Source organism: Chiloscyllium punctatum, chromosome 4 (genome assembly GCF_047496795.1).
Source record: "Chiloscyllium punctatum isolate Juve2018m chromosome 4, sChiPun1.3, whole genome shotgun sequence".
Taxonomy (NCBI): Eukaryota; Metazoa; Chordata; class Chondrichthyes; order Orectolobiformes; family Hemiscylliidae; genus Chiloscyllium; species Chiloscyllium punctatum.
In genome coordinates, this window is record NC_092742.1 from 13,334,536 (window position 1) to 13,356,825 (window position 22,290).

The 22,290-nt window shown below is 41.7% G+C and overlaps 1 protein-coding gene across 10 annotated transcripts in view; it reads left to right on the forward strand.

Annotated features, from left to right (window-relative positions):
• Nucleotides 1-22,290, forward strand: part of foxn3 (forkhead box N3) — a 469,004-nt gene that overhangs the window by 310,792 nt on the left and 135,922 nt on the right. For all 10 annotated transcript variants that reach the window (XM_072568100.1, XM_072568103.1, XM_072568099.1 and 7 more), the window contains one exon: nucleotides 12,395-12,456. In XM_072568100.1, coding sequence (XP_072424201.1) covers nucleotides 12,395-12,456 — 62 coding nt within the window. The remainder of the gene's footprint in view (nucleotides 1-12,394; nucleotides 12,457-22,290) is intronic.

The window sequence follows — 22,290 nt, forward strand, 5'->3', positions numbered from 1 at the left end:
CCTTTTCAAGTCTCTAGACAAACGGGAAAAAATAAATCTGAGGGTGGGTTACTAGACCAAAGATGTTGACTGATTTCTGACCACAGATGCTACCAGACTTGCTGAGCTTTTCCAGCAATTTCTGTTTTTGTTTGATTTTTCAGCATCCACAGTTCTTTCAGGTTTTTTTAAATTCTCTCTCCAGAGCTGTCGAAGAAACATGTGGACAAGCCTTTCCCAAATCTCCCCTTTGCATGTTTTTCTTTTTGTTTTGAATCATAGTAGTTTCAAACAGAAAAAAAATGATCCCTCTCCAAATAAAAATATTCATTTACCCACAGCTCATTTATTCTTTGCATCATCTTTAAAATATTTGCAGCAAAGCTGTCGGGACATATAACAAATGTGTCAGTCCAGTTCTTAAAGTTCAGTTTGAGATAGGGTCATCACATTTGTTACATTTTTAAAAATAAAGCCTCCAACCATTTTTACAGACACATTTTCTGTTGTGGGTATCATTGGCAATTGAGTTAATGATTTTTATTTGGAATGTGTATTTTTGAAGTTTGTGCTTCCATTTCTACTTTGAAGCTATTAATTTCCCATCTGTTGAGGTTGTGCAAGTAATTGATACAGTACGTATGTTGTGAATAAAACCAAAGACATCTGCATCTGTCTACCAAATCAGTTCTTGAAGTATAGGGCTTCTCACATTTTCCTGTTTCAATTTTGTCCCCATGTTAATTTTCTTTACTTCAGTGTTCAACTTCACATGTCACTCACTGTGACATTTCAGCAAAGATAACACATTCTCTTCCCGAAGCATTGTGAAAGCATTCATTGACATTAAGTAGTAAATCATGCACCACTGTAAAAACTCTGGAATATTCACTTATATTTTAATCCTACTTTAAATCAACAGGAATATGGTGTAAATTTGAGTTGAAACAAATTTAGCAATTTTCTTTTTGATAACTGACACATAAAGCGCAGACTGCTTTACAGTTTAGTTTTTATTCACTAAAAAAACCACTAGGTACTCAACAATATTACAGTAATTATTAACCACGTCTTTCATAGTACTTAGGCAATGTAAAAAAAATTATTTACCTTTGAATTACTAAATTTCTCAGATTTTATGAATCAGTGATACTTAGTTTTTTTAATAAATATAATACTTTTACAATCCAGTCAAGCTCATCTAAAATCGCAATCTGGTATTGCACCGAATCCCAGATTCATTCAATATAGCACTAGATTTGTGAACCCATTTCAGTCAGGGTGTACTGGGAGAGAATGGAGTAAGGTGATTGCTGCCTAGACTGGGGGGTACGCCTTATGAAGAAAGGTTGAGGGAACAAGGGCTTTCGTCATTGGAGCGAAGAAGGGTGAGAGGTAACTTGATAGAGGTCTCCAAGATGAGAGGCATCAATAGAGTGGACAGAGAAAGTCTTTTCCCCAGCACGGAAATGGCTAATACAAGGGGGCATAATTTTAAAGTATTCGGTGGAATGTTTAGATGTCAGAGGTAGGTTCTTTATACAGAGTGGTGGGTGTGTGGTATGCAGTGCCACCACTGGAAGTAGTGTCAGATACATCAGGGACGTTTAAATAACTCTTGGATAGGCACACAGTACAATGAAGGGTATATAGGTGAATTTGATCTTAGAGAAAGATAAAAGGTCAGCACAACATAGAGGGCCGAAGGGACTGCACTGTGTTATGTTCTAAGTACCCTGTTTCTTAAAGAGTCAAAACCCTGACTGAAAGAGCTTGAGACTTACTGTCCTTTGCAGTCACAAGAAATTTCAAAATATCTCAAAACCAATTAATCAAATGTAGCCAGTGTTACAGAAGCAAATCAGAACAGCCAAAGTACACACAAATGTCAACACAATAAACTGGTAGTGTTGTTTACCAGTGGAGATTAGAATGTACTCAAGTGGTCTATGGACCATGAATCTGCACTTTTAAAATACAAGTTTGCACCTGCCTAAAGATACCTTGCCACTGAAGTGAATTCGAGATGTATAATATCAACTTGCTATAAATGACTTATTTCGACTTCAAAGCTACACCAACACTTTCACATTAATGCACATCCAAAACCACATATTATGCATCACTGCAGCAGTTATTAGCTCAATGTTAAAGGAAATTACAATCCATGATATTTAAAGCCTAGTTTCCATGAAAAGTCTTCTTAAGCTGACAGCATCATACTACTGGTCTTACAATAGTCAAGAGGGATTTAGAGAAGCAGATATGTACGGAAATCTCAGAAAGGCGTTAGGGTTATAATTGTAGGGGATTTTAACTTTGTTAGCATTAATTGGAATCGCCTTAGTGTGAAAGGATTAAATGGGTGGAATTTTTGAAGCAAGTCCAAGAGAGCTTTTTGTGCCAGTAGACAAATAGCCCTACTAGAGATCGGACAGTGCTAGACTAATCCTAGGGAATTAAGCTGGTCAAGTGGTTAATGTTTCAATGATTGAACATTTTGGGAATAGTGACCATAACTCCAAGTTTCAAGTCATTATGGAAAGGGATAAAGATAGTGCAGAAGGGTCTAAAATGGGATAAGGCTGATTTTAATATCATTGGACAGTATCTGGCAAACAGTCTGGAAGTTATTTGTAGGCAAGTCTAAATTTGGAAAGTGGGAGTCTTTTAACAGTAGTATGTTAAAAGCATGCTTCTTTCAAGGGCAAGGTCAATTAAGTCCAAGGAAGTCAGAGGATAGAGATATAAAGAAAAAGGAGGAAGCATATGTCAGTTACAGCACATTAAGAATAGGGGAGGCCCTTCAGAAGTAAAGAGTACAGGAAGTTGTGTAAAGAGGAAATTAGGAGGGCAAACAAAAGGCACAAAATATTGTGTCACACAGTAAAAGAGATGTACAGCACGAAATAGACCCCTCGGTCCAACTCGTCCATGAAGATCAGATATCCTAAATTAATCTAGTCCCAATTGCCAACATTTGACCTATATCCCTCCAAACCATCATGTGGCCTTCCAGATGCCTTGTAAATGTTGTATTGTACCAGCCTCCACTACCTCCTCAAGCAGCTCATTCCACATGTGCACCACCCTCTGCGTGAAAAGTTGCCCCTTAGGCACCTTTTAAATCTTTCTTCTCTCATCTTAAACTCTAAGTTTACGCTGATCTAAAATACTCTCATTCAAGGAAAAAGAACTTGGTATTCACCCTGTCCATGATCCCACATGAGTTTGTAAACTTCAACAAGGTCACTCCTCAGCCGCCAACACTCCAGGGAAATTAGTCCCACTCCATTCGGTGTCTCTCTATAGCTCAAAATCTCCAATCCTGGCGACATCTTTGTAAATATTTTCTAAACCCTTTCAAGTTTCACAACATCCTTCCTATAGCAGGGAGACCAGAATTGAATGCAGTATTCCAGAAGTGGCCTAACCAATGCCCTGCACAGTCGCAACATGACCTCCCAACTCCTAAATTCAATGCACTGACCAATAAAGGCAATCGCACCAAATGCCTTCTTCATTACTGTGTCTACCTGCAACTCCACTTGCAAGGAACCATGAACCTGCACCTCAAAGCTTCTTTGTTCACCAATACCTCCTAGGAGCTTACCATTAGGTCTGACTTACTTTTTCGAAATACAGCACCTCACATTTATCCTAACTAAACTCCATCTGATCAAGATTCTGTCGTACTCTGAGGTAACCTCCTTTGCTGTCCACTACAATTTGTGTCATCTGCAAACTAACCATACCTCTTACAGTCACATGTAAAAAGAACATAGAACATATAACAATACAACACAGGAATGGGCCCTTCGGCCCAGGATGCTGTGCCAAATGTGACACCAAATTACAACTAACCCCTTCTGCCGACTATATCCTTCAACTTGTTGCATATTCATGTGTTTATCTAAAAGTGTCTTAAAGGCCCCTATTGTATCTGCCTCCATCACAACCTCTGGCAGCTTGTTCCAGACTCCTGCCATTCTATGTGCAAAATAACAAAAAGCAGTTGACCCAGCACCGATCTTTGTGGCACTCGACTGATCACAGGCCTCCAGTCCAAAAAGCAACACTCCCTGTCTCCTAGCTTAGAACTAATTTTGTATCCAAATGGCTAGCTCTCCTGGGATTCTAACTTCGCTACCATGTGGAACCTTATCGAAGGGCTTATCAAGTCCATACAGACAACGTCCACCACTCTCTTTTGTCATACAAATATCTCACGAAGGGGCCCAGCAATCACTTCCCTATCTTCCCATAATATTCTGGAGTACACTTGATCAGGTGACAAGGATTTATCCATCTTTATGCATTTTAAGACGTCCAGCATGTCCGCTTCTGTAATATGGACATTTTTCAAGATATCACTATTTCTCAGTTCTCGAGTTTCCATAAGACCATAAGACATAAGACCATAAGACATAGGAGTGGAAGTAAGGCCATTCGGCCCATCGAGTCCACTCCGCCATTCAATCAAAGCTGATGCGCATTTCAGCTCCACTTACCAGCGTTCTCCCCGTAGCCCTTAATTCCTCTAGACAACAAGAATCTATCAATCTATCAATTTCCATATCCTTCTGCACAGTAAACGCTGATCTAAAATACTTGTTTAATATCTTACCAATCTCCAGTGGGTGCTTTGGTAGATGGGATCAAAGCAAATCTCAAAGTTTTTTCTAAATGTATTAGGAGTAAGAGAATTACTAGGGGGAAAAAAAAATGACCAAAGGGGCAACCTGTGCAAGGAGCTAATGGTCACGCGTGAGGTTTTAAATGAATACTTCTCACCTGTACATTCAAAGTGCAGAAAGTTATTGTAGGCAGAGATTTCAGTTGGAATGGTGAGGTTCTAGAACACATTAAGATGAATAAGATGATATTAGATGTTTTACTTGGCATACCCCAGGTGCATAAATCCCCAAGACCTAATGAGATGCCTCCCATAATTGCCTGGCATACAAGGGAAGAGATTGCTGGGGCTCTGGCAGTGATATTTAATACTTTGCAGGCCAGAAGGAGAAATGTCGGATTGCTGAAGGATAGCAAATGGGGTTTCTTTATTTAAGAAGGGTAGCAGGGATAAGCCAGGTAATTACAGACTAGCTAGTCTAACATCAATGGGAGGGAATTATTGGAAAGAATTCTGAAGAACAGGATTAATCAATATTTGGAAAGACAGGAATTGATTGGGGATAGTCAGCATGGATTTATTAGAAAATCCTGTCTGACTAATTTAACTTTTTTTTTAAAACGGTGACGAAATATATTAAGGAGGACGGTGCAGTTGATGTGGTTTACATGGACTTTGACACAGACTAAGTTCCACATAGACGAATTGTTCAAAGATAAAAGCCATGAGATCCAAGACAAGTTGGCAAACTTGGATTGAGAACTGAATTACAAATAGGAGGCAAAGGATAATGGATGAGGGCTGTTTTTATGATTGGAAGCCTGTGCCCAGCAGCATACCCACAGAAATCAGTGCTGGGACACTTGCTGTTTGGTATGTACATTAATGACTTGGATGTAAACCGTATAATTAGTAAATTTGCAGTTGACAGAAAAAGTGGTGGTGTTATTGTTAGCAAGGATGGTTGGTCTCAGGGTACAGTCTGACATTGATCAACTGGCAAATGAGGCAGAGCAATGGCAGGTGGAATTTAATCCCGATAAGTGAAAGGTAATGCATTTTGGGATGTCTAATATGGATATACATAATATATGGGAGGTTCTTAGGGGTTCTGGGGAAGAAACCTTGGTGTACAAGTCCATTGACCTCCTAAAGATATCATTATAGATGAATATGGTAATGAAGAAGGCCTTCAGGAATTGGGGCATAGACTTTAAGAGCAAGGAAGTCTTGTTACAACTTTATAAAACATCAGTTAGGCCATGAGAAGAAAGTGAGGACTTGTAGGTGCTAGAGATTAGAGTTGAAAAGTGTGGTGCTGGAAGAGCACAATGTCAGCCAGCATCCAAGTAGCAGGAGAATTGACGATTCGTGCATAAATCTTTCATGAGTAAATGTGAGGGGTGGGCTGAGAGATAAATAGGAGGGTGGGAGTGGGGTGTGGAGAAGGTAGCTGGGAAGGCATTAGGTAGGTGCAGGTGGGGGTTGATTGCGATAGTTTGGTAGGGAGGGTGGAGTGGATAGGTGGGAAGGAAGATGGATAGATGCAACATGTTAAGAGGGTGGTGCCGATGTGGATCTGGGATGGAGGTGGGGGTGTGGAGATTTGAAAACTAGCAAAGTTGATGTTGCTACTGTGTGGATAAAGGGTTCCAAGGTGGAAGATGAGGCGTTCTTCCTCCAGTCATTAGGTGGCTTGGATTTGGCAGTGGAGGTAGCCCAGGACTTCCATGTCCTTGGTGAAGTGGGAGGGTGAATTGAACTGTTCGGCTACAGGGCAATTGGGTTGATTGGCGGATGTGCCCCAGGGATGTTCCCTGCAAAATTCCACAAGCTGGCGTCCTGTCTCCCCAATGTAGAGGAGACCACATTGAGCGCAACGGACACAGGAAATGAGCTGTTTGGATGTGCAGGAAAATTTCTGCCGGATCTCTTGGAGCCTTGGACAGAGGTGAGGACGGCGGGTGCGGATGCAGGTTTTGCATCTCTTGCTGCTGCAGCAGGGCAAGGTGCTGGGTTGGAGGGTGGGGTGTGTGGACCTAACGAAGAAGTCATGGCGGGAATGGTTTCTGAGGAACGCAGATAGGTGTGAGGAGGGAAATAGTCCAAAGATGTGCAAGTCAGGTGAATTGGCCATGCTAAATTGCCCATAGTGTTAGGTGCATTAGTCAAGAGGAAAATGGGTCTGGGTGGGTTACTCTTCAGAGGGTCAGTGTGGACTTTTTGGGCTGAAGGGCCTGTTTCCACACTGTCTGGAATCTACTCTAAATCTCTCGTGATGGGGTGATTATAGGTGGCAGAAATGGCGGAGGATAATGCACTGTATCCAGAGATTAGTGGGATGGAAGGTGAGGACCGGGGTGTGGGGTTCAATTCTTGTTGTGGTTGGAGGGATGGGGTTCCAGGGCAGAGCTGCAGGAAGTGGAGGAGATAAGCTGGAGGGCATTGTTGATCATTTGGGAGGAGAAATTGCAGTCATAGAATCAGAGAGATGTACAGCATGGAAACAGACACTTCGGTCCAACCTGTCCATGCTGACCAGATATCTCAACCCAATCTAGTCCCACCTGCCAGCAACCGGCCCATATCCCTCCAAACCCTTCCTATTCCTATACCCATACAATTGCAACATTCAAGAGGCATTTGGATCAGCCTCCACCACATCCCCTGGCAGCTCATTCCTTACACGTACCACCCTCTGCTTGAAAAAGTTGCCTCTAACGTCTCTTTAATATCTTTCCCCTCTCACCCAAAACCTATGCCCTCTAGTTCTGGACCCCGCGACCCCAGGGAAAAGACTATTTACCCTATCCATGCCCCTCATAATTTTGTAAACCTCTATAAGGTCACCCCTCAACCTCTAATGCTCCAGGAAAAACAGCCCCAGCCTGTTCAGCCTCTCCCTGTACCTCAGATCCTCCAACCCTGGCAACATCCTGGTAAATCGTTTCTGAACCCTTTCAAGTTTTATAACATCTTTCCGATAGGAAGGAGACCAGAATTGCACGCAATATTCCAACAGTGGCCTAACCAATGTCCTGTACAGCCGCAACATGACCTCCCAACTCCTGTACTCAATGCTCTGACCAATAAAGGAAAGCATACCAAACGCCGCCTTCACTATCCTATCTACCTACAACTCCACTTTCAAGGAGCTCTGAACCTGCACTCCAAAGTCTCTTTGTTCAGCAACACTCCCTCGGACCTTACCATTAAGTGTATAAGTCCTGCTAAGATTTGCTTTCCCAAAATGCAGCACGTCGCACTTATCTGAATTAAACTCCATCTGTCACTTCTCAGCCCATTGGCCCATCTGGTCCGGATCCTGTTGTAATCTGAGGTAACCCTCTTCGCTGTCCACTACACCTCCAATTTTGGTGTCATCTGCAAACTTACTAACTGTATCTCTTATGCTCGCATCCAAATCATTTATGTAAATGACAAAAAGTAGAGGGCCCAGCACCAATCCTTTTGGCACTCCACTGGTCACAGGCCTCCAGTCAGAAAAACAACCTTCCACCACCACCCTCTGTCTTCTACCTTTGAGCCAATTCTGTATCCAAATGGCTAGTTCTCCCTGTATTCTATGAGATCTAACCTTGCTAATCAGTCGCCCGTGGGGAACCTTGTTGAATGCCTTGCTGAAGTCCATATAGATCACATCCTCTGCTCTGCCCACATCAATCATCTTTGTTACTACTTCAAAAACCTCAATCAAGTTTGTGTGTGGGAAATCATATTTCTCAAAGCCATGTTGACTATCCCTAATCAGTCCTTGCCTTTCCAAATACATGTACATCATGTCCCTCAGAATTCCCTCCAACAACTTGTCCACCACCGAGGTCAGGTTCAACACTGTATAGTTCCCTGGCTTGCCTTTACCGCCCTGCTTAAACAGTGGCACCACGTTAGCCAACCTCCAGTCTTCCAGCACCTCACCTGTGACTATCAATGATACAAATATCTCAGCAAGAGGCCCAGCAATCACTTCTCTAGCTGTGGGAGCAATCACTCCCACAGAGTTCTCGGGTACACCTGATCAGGTCCTGAGGATTTATCCACTTTTAACCGTTTCAAGACATCCAGCACTTCCTGCTCTGTAATCTGGACATTTTGCAAGATGTCACCATCTATTTCCCTACAGTCTATATCTTCCAAATCCTTTCCCACAGTAAATACTGATGCAAAATATTCATTTAGTGTCTCCCCACACAAAGGCCGCCTTGCTGATCTTTGAGGGGCCCTATTCTCTCCCTAGTTACCCTTTTGTCCTTAATATATTTGTAAAAACCCTTTGGATTTTCCTTAATTCTATTTGCCAAAGCTATCTCATGTCCCCATTTTGCCCTCCTGATTTCCCTCTTAAGTATACTCCTACTTCCTTTATACTCCTCTAAGGATTCACTCGATCTATCCTATGTATACCTGACATATGCTTCCTTTTTTTTTCTTAACCAAACCCTCAATTTCTTTAGTCATCCAGCATTCCCTATACCTACCAGCCTTCCTTTTCACCCTGACAGGAATATACTTTCTCTGGATTCTTGTTATCTCATTTCTGAAGGCTTCCCATTTTCCAGCTATCCCTTTACCTGTGAGCATCTGCCTCCAATCAGCTTCAAAAGTTCTTGCCTAATACTGTCAAAATTGGCCTTTCTCCAATTTAGATCTGGTCTATCCTTTTCCATCACTATTTTAAAATGAATAGAATTATGGTCGCTGGCCCCAAAGTGCTCCCCCACTGACACCTCAGTTACCTGCCCTGCCTTATTTTCCAAGAGTAGGTCAAGTTTTGAACCTTCTGTATCCACATACTGAATCAGAAAATTGTCTTGGACACACTTAACAAATTCCTCTCCATCTAAACCTTGAACACTATGGCAGTTCCAGTCGATGTTTGGAAAGGTAAAATCCCCTACCATAACTACCCTGTTATTCTTACAGATAGCTGAGATCTTCTTACAAGTTTGTTTCTCAATTTCCCTCTGACTATTGGGGGGAGGTCTATAATACAATCCCAATAAGTTGATCATCCCTTTCTTATTTCTCAGTTCCACCCAAATAACTTCCCTGGATGTATTTCCGGGAATATCCTCCCTCAGCACAGATGTAATGCTATCCCTTATCAAAAATGCCACTGCCCCTCCTCTCTTGCCTCCCTTTCTATCCTTCCTGTAGCATTTGTAGCCTGGAACATTAAGCTGCCAGTCCTGTCCATCCCTGAACCATGTTTCTGTGATATCATAGCAATTACAGTCTCATGTTCCTAACCATGCCCTGAGTTCATCTGCCTTCCCTGTTAGGCCCCTTGCACTGAAATAAATGCAGTTTAATTTATGAGTCATACCTTGTCCATGCCTGCCCTGACTGTTTGACTCACTTCTGTTCTCAGCTGTACCAGTCTCAGATCGATCTCTTTCCTCACTATCTCCCTGGGTCCCACCCCACCCCACCCCTCTTCCCCTCCCCCGCACCTTACTAGTTTAAATCCTCCCGAGCAGTTCTAGCAAATTTCCCAGCCAGTATATTAGTCCCCTTCCAATTTAGGTGCAATCCGTCCTCCTTGTACAGGTCACTTCTACCCCAAAAGAGATTCCAATGATCCAAAAATGTGAATGCTCTCCCATATACCAGCTCCTCAGCCATGCATTCATCTGCTCTATCCTCCTATTCCTGCCCTCACTAGCTTGTAGCACTGGGAGTAATCCAGATATTACTACCCTTGAGGACTACCTTTTCAAATTTCTGTCTAACTCTCTGTAATCTCCCTTCAGAGTCTCGACCTTTTCCCTTCCAAAATCGTTGGTTCCAATGTGGACAATGACCTCCTGTTGGTCCCTATTCTCCTTGAGAACATTCTGCACCCTCTCTGAGACATCCTTGATCCTGGCACCAGGGAAACAACACACCATTCTGCTTTTTCTGTGCTGGCCACAGAAATGTCTGTCTGTACCTCTGACTACAGAATCCCCTAACTCAATTGATCTCTTGCAAGCCGACGTACCCCTCGTTGCATTAGAGCCAGTCTCAACACCAGACACTTGGCTGTTTGTGCTACGTTCCCCTGAGAATCCATCACCCCCTACATTTTCCAAAACAGCATACCTGTTTGAAATGGGTATATCCACAAAAGACTCCTGCACTAGCTGCCTACCTCTCTTACCCTTCCTGGAGTTAACCCATCTGTGTGACTGTATCTGAGACTCCTCTCTTTCTTCACCCCCCCCCCCCCCATTCATTAGGGTGGTGCTGAGCTGGCAGGTTAGAACTGGGGTAAGGTGGGGGAAAGCGGAAATGAGGAAACTGGTAAAGTCCACATTGATGCCCTGGGGTTGAATTGTTCTGAGGCGGAAGATGAGGCTCCCCAGGAAGGGGAGGGAGGTGTTAGAGATGGTCCAGATGAACCCCACCAACCTCCGCATAAACTGCATCATCTGCTAATATTTCCATCACCTACAAACGGACCCCATCACCAGAGATACATTACCCTCCCCACCCATATCCGCTTTCCACAAAGACTGTGACTACCTGGTCAGGTCCACACCTCCCAACAACCCACTCTCCCCTCCTGGCATCTTCCCCTGCCACCACAGGAATTACAAAACCTGCGCCCACACCTTGCCTCCATCCATGGCCCCAAAGGAGCCTTCCACATCCATCAAAGTTTCACCCGCACTTCCACACGTCATATATTGTATCTGTTGCTCCCAATGCGGTCTCCTGTACGTTGGGGAGACTGGAAAACTTCTTGCAGAGTGCATTAGGGAATGTCACCAGGACACCTGCACCAATCAACCCCACCACTCCGTGGCCGAACATTTCAAATCACCCTCCCACTCTGCTGAGGGCACGCAGGTCCTGGGCTGCCTCCGCCGCTGCTCCCTCACCACCCGACACTTGGAGGAAGAACGCCTCGTCTTCCACCTCGGAACACTTCAACCCTGGGCATTAATGTGGACTTTATCAGTTTCCTCATTTCCCTTCCTCCCTCCCCCCCCCCCCCCCCCCCCCCCCCCCCCACCCACCCAAACCTCACCCCAGTTCCAACCTTCCAGCTCAGCACCACCCTCATGATCTGTTATACCTGCCAATCTTCCTTCCCACCTATCTGCTCCAACCTCCACTCCGACCGATCGCTTTTGCCCGAAACGTTGATTTTCCTGCTCCTTGGATGCTGCCTGACCTGCTGTGCTTTTCCAGCGCCACTAATCTTGATTAAGAAAGGAGCTCAGCTTGCTTCAGTTTTTATTTTGGGATTGTTTCAACAACTGAGCTGTCAACTTGCTTACATCAAAAGGGGAGTAAGCAACTGAAACATGAAGATGTTGTTCCTAATGTACATAAAGTCATTTGGTTGCACTAAGGTTGATTTGTTTTCATAATTTTAGTGTTTCTTGTTACTTAAGTGCAACTTTCCTCCTCCTCTCCCAAGCTATATGTATATTGTTTGTGTTTTTGTTGCTGTGGTTGCAATTTGGTTGTGGAAGAGTCTTAAACATTTGGCAAAGCTTTCAGCATCCTTATATTGGTTCCCCACTGGATCTTCTCTTGATATTTGCTGAATAAATAGCCTCCAAATGTTGGTTTAACCCTTACTGTGAACAAAAACATGGTTTTAATTGTTGTGAATTGCTATTTGGGTTGAATGAAATTTTGAAAAGCTTGTGAACAACTTCATAATTTTTTATAAATTTTTTCCCATATTTAATTGGAAATGCTTCATTCTGACTTAATAAATTAAGAAAAAAATTCCTTAAATAATTTGTGTTTACTTTATAGCACATCAAGTCCACCCCGTTGGCCAGGAAGTGCTTTCTTTAAGAAGAATGGAGCGCTCCAAGGTAAGAGAAAGCACTCCAGGATTAATGTACTTTTGCTAGCAATTGTCTCTGATAAAAATGAATTTCAAGATTGCATATATCATTGCACCGTTTCTAACTGGGATGTTAAAATGGTTAAATGTTGCAGTTGTTCTATTTTGTTGAGTGTTTTGTCCACCAATCCACAGAACTAGCTAGCTCAATGCAAATGACTGTACGGAGATACAAAGTTTGAAGTATTTGTTGTCGGTGCAGCAAGATCTTTAACAGGAAATTCATGTATTGGAGTTTATTGTATAAATTCAAAGTTATCATTTCCAACTTCAACAAGAAGAATTGGGTCCAAACTGCAGAGGTCTGGTAAAATTTTCCAAGCAGCAAGGCGAAAATAAATTTAAACAATTGTACTGACTGATCTTACATTTTGGTGTCTGTGCTGAGTGTAGTAGCATAAGCTGAAGTTGGCTAGGTACTATATTAGTTGGTATATTGTGAAAGACCCTATAGATAAAATAATTAGGAACAGGGTCTCTGTGGTGGGCCCATACTTGTAAACAGATATTTGATAGGGCTAGTAAGGTCCTGAAGCAATGAATATTTTGCTTGGTGGGTTCTGATATATTGCACCCACAAGATGATTTCTACCTAGAATCTCGAGTGCAAAAATCACGCAACTGAGGAAAAAGCGGCTCAGTGGTTATCACTGCCTCTCAGTGTCAGGAATCCGGGTTTGATTCTAATCTCTGGCAACTGTGTGGAATTTGCATATTTTTCCCGTGTCTGTATGGGTTTCCCCTGGGTGCTCCAGTTTCCTCCCACAGTCCAAAGATGTGCAGATTAGGTGGATTGGCCATGTAAAATGGTCCATAGTGTCCGGGGATGTGCAGGTGAATTAGTCATGGAAAATGCAGGATTACAGGAATTGGGAGGGTCTGGGTGGGATGCTCTTTGGAGGATCGGTGTGAACGTGATGGACCTAATAGCCTGTTTCCATGCTGTAGAGATTCTCTGATTCTCAGGTTATTTGACCCTATCGCTCATCAGAATGTTCCTTTCCACCAAAAAGTATGCCTTTACATACCTGTCAAATGTAATTTACCATGTGTGTCCACTTTATATGACTATGCCCTCTTCGTTTGCTATATTTGCAAATTTTATCATAAATTTTATAACTGCACAAGTTGAAATAAAGTCCAGTTTTTTTACAGATGTCAAAAGAGCAGTAGTCCAAATACTGATCCCTGGTGAACATTATTTTGTATGTCCCCTGGATCTGAAGATAAAGCATCACCATGACTGTTCCTTTACAAATGGAGGCCAAGTCTAAAAGAAAAATTATACCAATAGCAAAATGATAGCAGTGCTTGCACATCCAAGCAGCAACTATGGAAAGAGAAACTGAGTTATTGCATTAAGTCTGTCACCAACATGCAGAATTAGAAAATCCTACAGATATAACTGGTTTTAAACAAGGGAAAGTAGAAGAAAGAACTAATAGGAATATCTGTGGTGGGGTGGAAGGCAGGAGAGTTGAATCAGATGATATAATCTAAAATTGCTGATCTCAGTGGGTTCAGAAGGCTGTCAATTGCCTCATTTACCAATGAGCTTCCATTGACATTTTTAAAAGTCTGTGGTTGTTTGAGATCTGAAACATGAACTAACATTGCTGGTGAAATTCAGAAGGTATGGCAGCATCTGTGGGAGAAAGCAGAGTTAAATTCTGATAGAGGTAGGGGTTCCTCCAGGGGAGACCGGTTAGCAAGGTTAGATCTCATGTAATATAGGGAGAACTAGCCATTTGGATACAGAAACTGGCTCAAAGGTAGAAGACAGAGTGGTGGTGGTAGAGTGTTGCTTTTCAGACTGGATGCTTGTGACTAGTGGTGTGCCATTGGTACTGGGTCCACTGCTTTTCTTCATTTATATGAATGATTGAACATATGATGAAGAAGGTGTTTGGTATGCTTTCCTTTACTGGTCAGAGTATTGAGTATTGAGTATTGGAATTGGGAGGATATGTTGCAGCTGTGCAGAACATTGTTTGGCCACTTTTGGGATATTGCATGCAATTCTGGTCTCCCTCCTGTCGGAAGGATGTTATGAAACTTGAAAGAGTTCAAAGAAGATGTACAAGAATGTTGCCAGGGTTGGATTTGAGGGAATGGGAGAGGCTGAATAGGCTGCGGCTGTTTTACCTGGAGTGTTGGAGGCTATGGGGTGACTTTATAAAGATTTATAAAATCATGTGAAGCAGGAATAGGATAAATAGTCTAGGTCTTTTCCCTGGGGTAGGGGGGTCCAGACCTAGAGGGCATAGGTTTAGGGTGAGAGGGGAAAGGTGTAAAAGGGACCTAGGGGGCAACCTTTTCACACAGAGGGTGGTGTGTGTATGGAATGAGCTGCCAGAGAAAGTGGTGGAGTCTAGTATGATTACAGTATTGAAAAGGTACATGAACAGGAGGGGTTTAGAGGGATATGGATCAACCGGTGGCAAATGGGACTAGGTTGGGTTTGGATATCTGGTTAGCATGGATGAGTTGGACTGAGGGGTCTGTTTCTGTGGTGTACATCTCCATGACTCTGTGACTCAATGTTAATTCTGCTTTCTCCTCACAAATGCTGTCAGACCTGCTGTGTTTCGCCAACAATTTCTGTTATTGTTTCAGAACTTCTATTGAACTTCAATGCAACAGTTATCAGGACAAAAAGGCACGGGGATATTTATGGTGCATTTGTTTCCTCCAGTCTCTTGCTTTTCAAGAATGAAAAACAATTTCTTTTCTCCTCTAACTCAAGCCAATTTCCTTCTGTCTCAGAGGCTTATCTATTCTCCCCTTTTAAATGCATCTATAATATGCATTTCACTGCAAAGAAACAAGGACAGGGTCAGGTCTTACTGTGCATTAAAAGACAAAAACAATGAATGTTTTCAAGAATGAATTTGATATAGTTCTTGGGGCTAAAGAGATCAAAGTGTATGGGGGGAAAATGGGAACAAGGTACTGAGTTTGATGATGACTTGTGTTCAGATTGAATGGTGGAGTGGGCGCAAATGGCCCTCTGTTTTTTGAATTTCCATGATTCTAAAATGGCAAGAGTCCAGATGCTCTGAATTATGTTGAAGCAGATGGTGAAATTTGAATTCAGTAATAATCTAAGGTTAAGAGTCTAATGATGACCATCTAACTATTGTCAAGAAAAACCCATCTGGTTCACTGATCTCCTTTAGGGAAGGAAATTTGCCGTCCTTACCTGGTCTGATCTGCATGTGACTCCAGACCGATAGCAATGTGATTGACTGTTGAATGTCCTCTGGACAATTAGGGATGTGCAACCTACACTGGCCTAGCCAGTGACATCCACATTCGTAGATGAAGAAAAACAAATTGAATTCAGCATAGCAATTTCCTGATTTATAAAAGGGCTCTGCAGCATGGCGAAGACTGCATTGTAAGCAAAGTTTAATATAGTAAAAATTGATTATTGTTTGAAATAACTCATGCTTTCCAACCTTTTCACAGATTTTTGTAACTTACCTTTTGACATCTTTCCATGCCCTGGCATTCAAAACATAAAACCCAAAATGTCAAGACCTGAAACATTAATTCTGATCTGACTCCACAAATGCAACCTGGCAACACCATTTTCTGTTTGGAATTCTACTCTGTTCAGTCATTTGAGTTCAGCTTGATGTTTTATTGGTTTAGTGGACAAAGCACTTTGATCCCCCAATTGCTCACTTGAATAAGGACATGCCAATGCGGGAAACTTTGTTTAAAACAAGAAAGCATAAGGTTAGCTTTCTCGTCTCTGTCATAACATTATGATCCATTCAAATGGTGTCGAATTGAGAGTAGATGTATTTTGTGACCAATAAGTTGGATACCAGTGATCAGTTGGTCACAAAAGGGGGCACTCATTTAAAACTGAAATATGAGAGCATTCCTTCTCTCAGAATGTCTGGAATTCTCTGCCCCAGAATATTGTCGAAGCTAGATCACTGAAAAATGAAATTGGTAGACTTTGAAATATCAGGAAGATGATGGCTATGCTGAGCGGACACAAAAGAGGAGCTGAAGCAAAGGATAGATGAGCTATGAATAGTGGGCAGGCTTGAGAAGCCAAATAGCCAATTCTTCCCATTTCTTATGTTCTTAAGATGGATATTTGATGGCCATTATTGAGTGGTAACAGTGAGATTGATTGCGTGATATACTTGTTGAAATTTCAGTGTAACCATTTTGATTGTGAGTACTTTGTTGTGCCTTGCAGATAAATTTTGTAAGTAATCACTTGTGGCATGGTATTTGTAACCTGAACATATTTTTCGCAGTGTAGTTAAACTTGCTACCACATTTCTTTGAGCTAATTTGCATTTAATGTCTTTACTGTGGAGTCATATTCTAATTCTGCTCTTTGTGAATTGCAGCAATATATGCCAACAGTAGTACAGAATGCAATGGAACATTAAAAACTGACAGATGCCTTTGTAAATATGGCCTGTATCATGGATGCTTCATTCTAGTGTGACAGTGATATAATTTTCAGTTTTTCTGTGGATTATGTCTCATTATTCAGAATTGGTCTAAAATCTGAAATTGTTGCCATCTGCAGAAGTACAAGTATATGGTAGAGGAAAAAATAAAAATAAAATTATAACTTGTAATTACACCAGATTTCTTTCGTTGATGGTCACATATTTCACTGTAGGACTAAGCTACGTGTACCAGATGATTAATCTTTGTGGAGTTAGCAGATCTTGGCTCGGGTCTGTGGAAATCACCTTTGTTTCTAACTGATACTTTGCCTTTGTAAATACGGGGTGAATACAAGGTGGTAATCTTTAGTTATGTGCACAAGGGGAAAGTAATAGTCTGCTAACTCTCGGTGTGGAATCTGACGTGAATAACGATCACTATAAAATATTGGAGGTTGATTGTGTTGTGAAATTATATCACAGCAAGTGGTTGATATCTATGAAAGTGATGGAAGTGCGATGAATAAAAACTGAAATGACTTTTCAATTTATTTACCCTCATAATCTTGAAAGAATTTCTTTCTGATTTGAATATTATGTTGGGTTATATATTTCCATAAACAGCAATAGCCAAGGTGACTAGGTCAACAGCTCAACATTATGCATATACATTGCCTTTCTTTCCTTTGGTTTCAGGCTCAGTGGTACTCCTAGTTTGTTTTTGGAAACTTTTCTTTAGTGCAATGCATACCTCTGCAGTATGGTGTTTTTTTAAAATGTGTTTTTCATTGTTTTAAACGATACATATGCGCACACATTTGTGTTGCAAAATATCTTGACTATTACTGATTTAAAAACATTGTACGCCTGCAGGATAAAGGTTGAGAGTTTTCCTTCAGTCCTCTTTTCTAAAAAGGATCATTGCATAGAAAAATGTTTTGCATACTCCAACTGATGAGCAGAACTACCTTTTGAATGTGTTCATAGGATAAAATAAGGACTTGTATTTAATTTAGTTATTTGTCTTTAATTACTTGGATGTATTATTTGAGGAACATTCCTTCTTTGTAACTCACCACATGCTTTTAATTTACATCTCCTTCCTTCGTCAGACTGTTTTTCCAACATGCAATCTTGGGTGAGTTGCAATTTCCTCCATCTAAACACCGAGACATCAAAGAGGCTTGCCCCTGCCACAAATGCAGTTCCCCGTCAGTGATGTTATTCCTGTCCCTGGCCACCATCTTGGGATGCAGCAAACTGTTTCCCGCCCCTGTGTGATGTTCAACTCCAAGCTGAGTTGACCACGACCTTATATAATATCCTCAATGTCACAAAATGCTTCTGTCCCCCTCTGTCAGGTCACACATCATCTTTCTTGCCTCGGCTCATCTGCTGAAACCCTCGTCAAGGCAGAATTGATTTTTTCCAATGCAAAAAGCATTCCACTTAGAGTCCTAGGGATGTACAACACAGAAACAGACCCTTCGGTCCAACCCGTCCATGCCGACCAGATATCCCAACCCAATCTAGTCCTAGCACCTGGCCCATATCCCTCCAAACCCTTCCTATTCACATACCCATCCAAATGCCTCTTGAATGTTGCAATTGTACCAGCCTCCTCCACATCCTCTGGCAGTTCATACCATACACATACCACCCTCTGTGTGAAAAACTTCTGACATTCTGCTTTTGAAAGTAGTCAGCATGGCAACATCGATTATTTCAATCTTTCCCCGTTCACCTTCTCATCCTCCAAGTTCCATAAATTTTATCTCATCAGGAAGTCTAACTACTTCTGCATCAATTTCCGCTCTCCTTTCATTCCTTTGCTTGTTACCTGCATTGACTGTCAGCCCCCAGTGCCTCAAATTTAAATTTAGAATTTTCATCCTCCTGTTTAAATTCTGTTCCTCTTATTTTTACTGATTACAATGACTACTTCAAGCTTTACACTGTTCTCACTGTCAGATCTCTCTTTCTCTGACGTGCCTCCATCACCCAACCCGCATTCTGCCATATGTTAGTCAAGACAGTACAGATTTGCAGAGAATGTTTCTTATGGAAGAATCTAGAACTAGGGGTCATGTTTAAAAATCAGGGGTCGTCAATTTAAAACAGATGAGGAATTTCTTCTTGGAGGGTTTTTGTTTTTGGAACATGCTTCCTGAAAACATGGTTGAAGCAGACTGCTTGAATATTTTTAAGCAGAGTTAGTTAGATTCCTGTTAAGCAAAGTAGTGAAAGATTGTCAGGTGTGTGGATTTGAGATTATGATCAGGTCAACCATGAGTGGTGTACACCTCTGTTTATATGTACTCCTAGATGTGCATAAAGCTTTGAATTTTGTTTGGTTGAGAATTATCCTTTGGGAACTTGTACTTAGTAAAAACTGCAATTGTGATGCATTTTCGTCCTACTGATACTGTGGGAATTAAAATCTTGATGACTGGGCTTCATTGTTTAAAATTGTCAATATAGTGTTTGTTTGAATTGCACTTTGATATTTTCCATGACTTAATGCTTTGGTGGAGGCTGGTACAATTGCAACATTTTAAGAGGCATTTGGATGTGTATATGACTAGGAAGGGTTTGGAGGGATATGGGCCGGGTGCTGGCAGGTGGGACTAGATTGGGTTGAGATGTCTGGTCCGTGTGGACGGGTTGGACCGAAGGGTCTGTTTCCGTGCTGTACAATCTCTATGACTCTATGACCACATTCTGGAATTTCCATCTCAAAAACCTCTCTTGTCTCCCTCATCTCTGCTAACAATCAAATTGTAAGCTGTTTGATCAAAGTCTGGTCATCCCTTTTCGGATCATTGGCTTGGTATCCAAATTAAAATTATTCCATGAAGCCCCTGTAGTAATTTCTTTGTTACTGTGTTTATTAACTAGCATACTATTAAACTTCAGGAATGAATGGAATGTATTAGATTCTTGCATTTTGATCATGTCTGGTTCACAACATTGTGTGTACTCGAGCAGATATGAAGATTGAAAAATGAATTCAGTGGCTGTTATTTTTTTTAACCAAATCAGTGTTATAACAATGCTGTTGCTTGCATGTCAAAAGATGAAGCATGTTGTATGGGGTGCTGGACTTGTGGCATAGCCGTAGTGTCCCACCTCTGGGCCAAATGGTCTCAGGTCTCAACTATATCAGAGTTGTATTAGTGAATCTGAATAGGTTGATTTGAAAATAATTTTTAGGTGGTGATAAAAGTTTTGGCTTTGCTTCCTCAAAGCCAGTGATGCTGCTCTCCCTTCCAAGATTTTAGTGTGGAGTTGATCATTTTCTTTTCACTGTATGTTTGCAGCAGGAGTGTTGTATTTGATACAATTATTTAAGGTTTCTTACAAGTGAACTTACTTGTCTGTGTGCTCTTATTTAGTTAACCTTACAAAATAGTTGAGAGGAACCAAAAGAGTGCAGTGGGCTGAGTATGTCTCAAATAAACATTGAACATTGTTAATTTGTTTTGTGCTATTGTTTTAACTGTCTATGCAGAATGAAGGATTGGCACTCCAAATGATGACTTACAAAAGCAAAGTTCCATTGTTTAAGTTAATTATTCCATGGTTCATGATTTGCTAAATTTGAATTGTAATTTTAAACTCTTTCCAGGATTAAATTTAGTTTCAGTGGTGTAACTTCATCTCTTTGTTGGCAGAATGGTGAGTGAGAAGCCATTGTCTCTGCTTTACTATGTTTCGAACTGCAGTTTACTTAGTGAGAAGATGCCAAAAAAAGGCTCAGTCAGAGCAAACACCTTAACGGGGGAATATCTGAGTTGTTTACATGCCTTTATAGTTAGGTTGGAGTGAATCTGTAGCCTGGGACTTGGCACAGTTCACAGAACATGCAACAGCACAGGCACTTCGGTCCTTGATATAGTGCCAACCTTTTATCCTACTCTAAGTTCAGACTAACCTACATAATCTTCATTTTATTATCATCCATGTGCCTGTCCAAGTGCCGTTTAAATGTCCCTACTGTATCTGACTCTACCACCATTGCTGGCAGTGCATTCCATGCACCCACCACACTGTGTAAAGATCCTACCTCTGACATCGCTCCTAAACCTTCCTCCAGTCATTTTAAAATTATGCTCCCTTGTGATAGTCATTTCCGCCCTGGGGAAAAAATCTCTGGCTGTCCACTTGATTTGTGCCTCTCATCATGTTGTACACCTCTATCAAGTCGCCTCTTATCCTCCTTCGCTCCAATGAGAAAAGCCCTAGCACCCTCTACTACTTCATAAAACCTGCCCTCCAGTCCAGACAGCATCCTGGTAAATCTCCTCAGCACCGTCTCCAGGGCTTTTACATCCATCTGTAATGAGGCGATCAGAACTGAACACAATATTGCAAGTGTGGTCTAACCAGGGCTTTATAGAGCTGCAGCATAACCTCGCAGCTCTTAAACTCAATCCCCCTGTTAATGAAAGCCAACACACCATACATTAATTTAACAACCCTTTCAACTAAGGTGACTACTTTGAGGGATCAATAGACGTGGACCCCAAAATTCCTCTGTTCCTCCACACTGCTAAGAACCCTGCCTTTAACCCTGCCTTTAACCCTGCCTTTAACCCTGCCTTTAACCCTGCCTTTAACCCTGCCTTTAACCCTGCCTTTAACCCTGTAATCAACATTCAAATTCGACCTTTCAAAATGAATGACTTCACACTTTTCCAGGTTGAACTCCATCTGCCACTTCTCAGCCCAGCTCTGTATTCTGTCAATGTCCCGTTGCATCCTACAGCAGCCCTCCACACGATCCACAACTCCTCCAACCTTCATCTCGTCAGCAAACTTATGGACCCACCTTTCCACTTTCTCATCCAAGTCATTCATAAAAATCACAAAGAGCAGAAGTCCCAGAACAGACCCTCTGTGGAGCATCACTGGTCACTGAGCTCCAGGCTGAATACGTTGCATCTACTACCACCCTCTGTCTTCTATGGACCACCAATTCTGTAACCAGACAACCAAATTTCTCTGTATCCCATGCCTCCCTACTTTCTGAATGAGCCGACCATGGGGAACCTTATCAAATACCTTGCTAAAATCCATATACACACCACATCCAGTGCTCTACCTTCATCAATGTGTTCTGTCACATCCTCAAAGAATTCAGTAAGGCTTGTGAGGCATGACCTGCTCCTCGCAAAGCCATGTTGACCATCTCTAATCAAGCTATGCTTTTCCAAATAATCACAAATCCTCTCAGAATACTGTCCAATAATTTGCCCGCCACAGTTCATGCATAGTTTTATGAAAAGACATAGTTTGAAAGTAATTGATTTTTACATAATATTATGAACAGCAGTTAGCGCGAATTAAAGATCTGAGTCAAACTTTGATTCCTG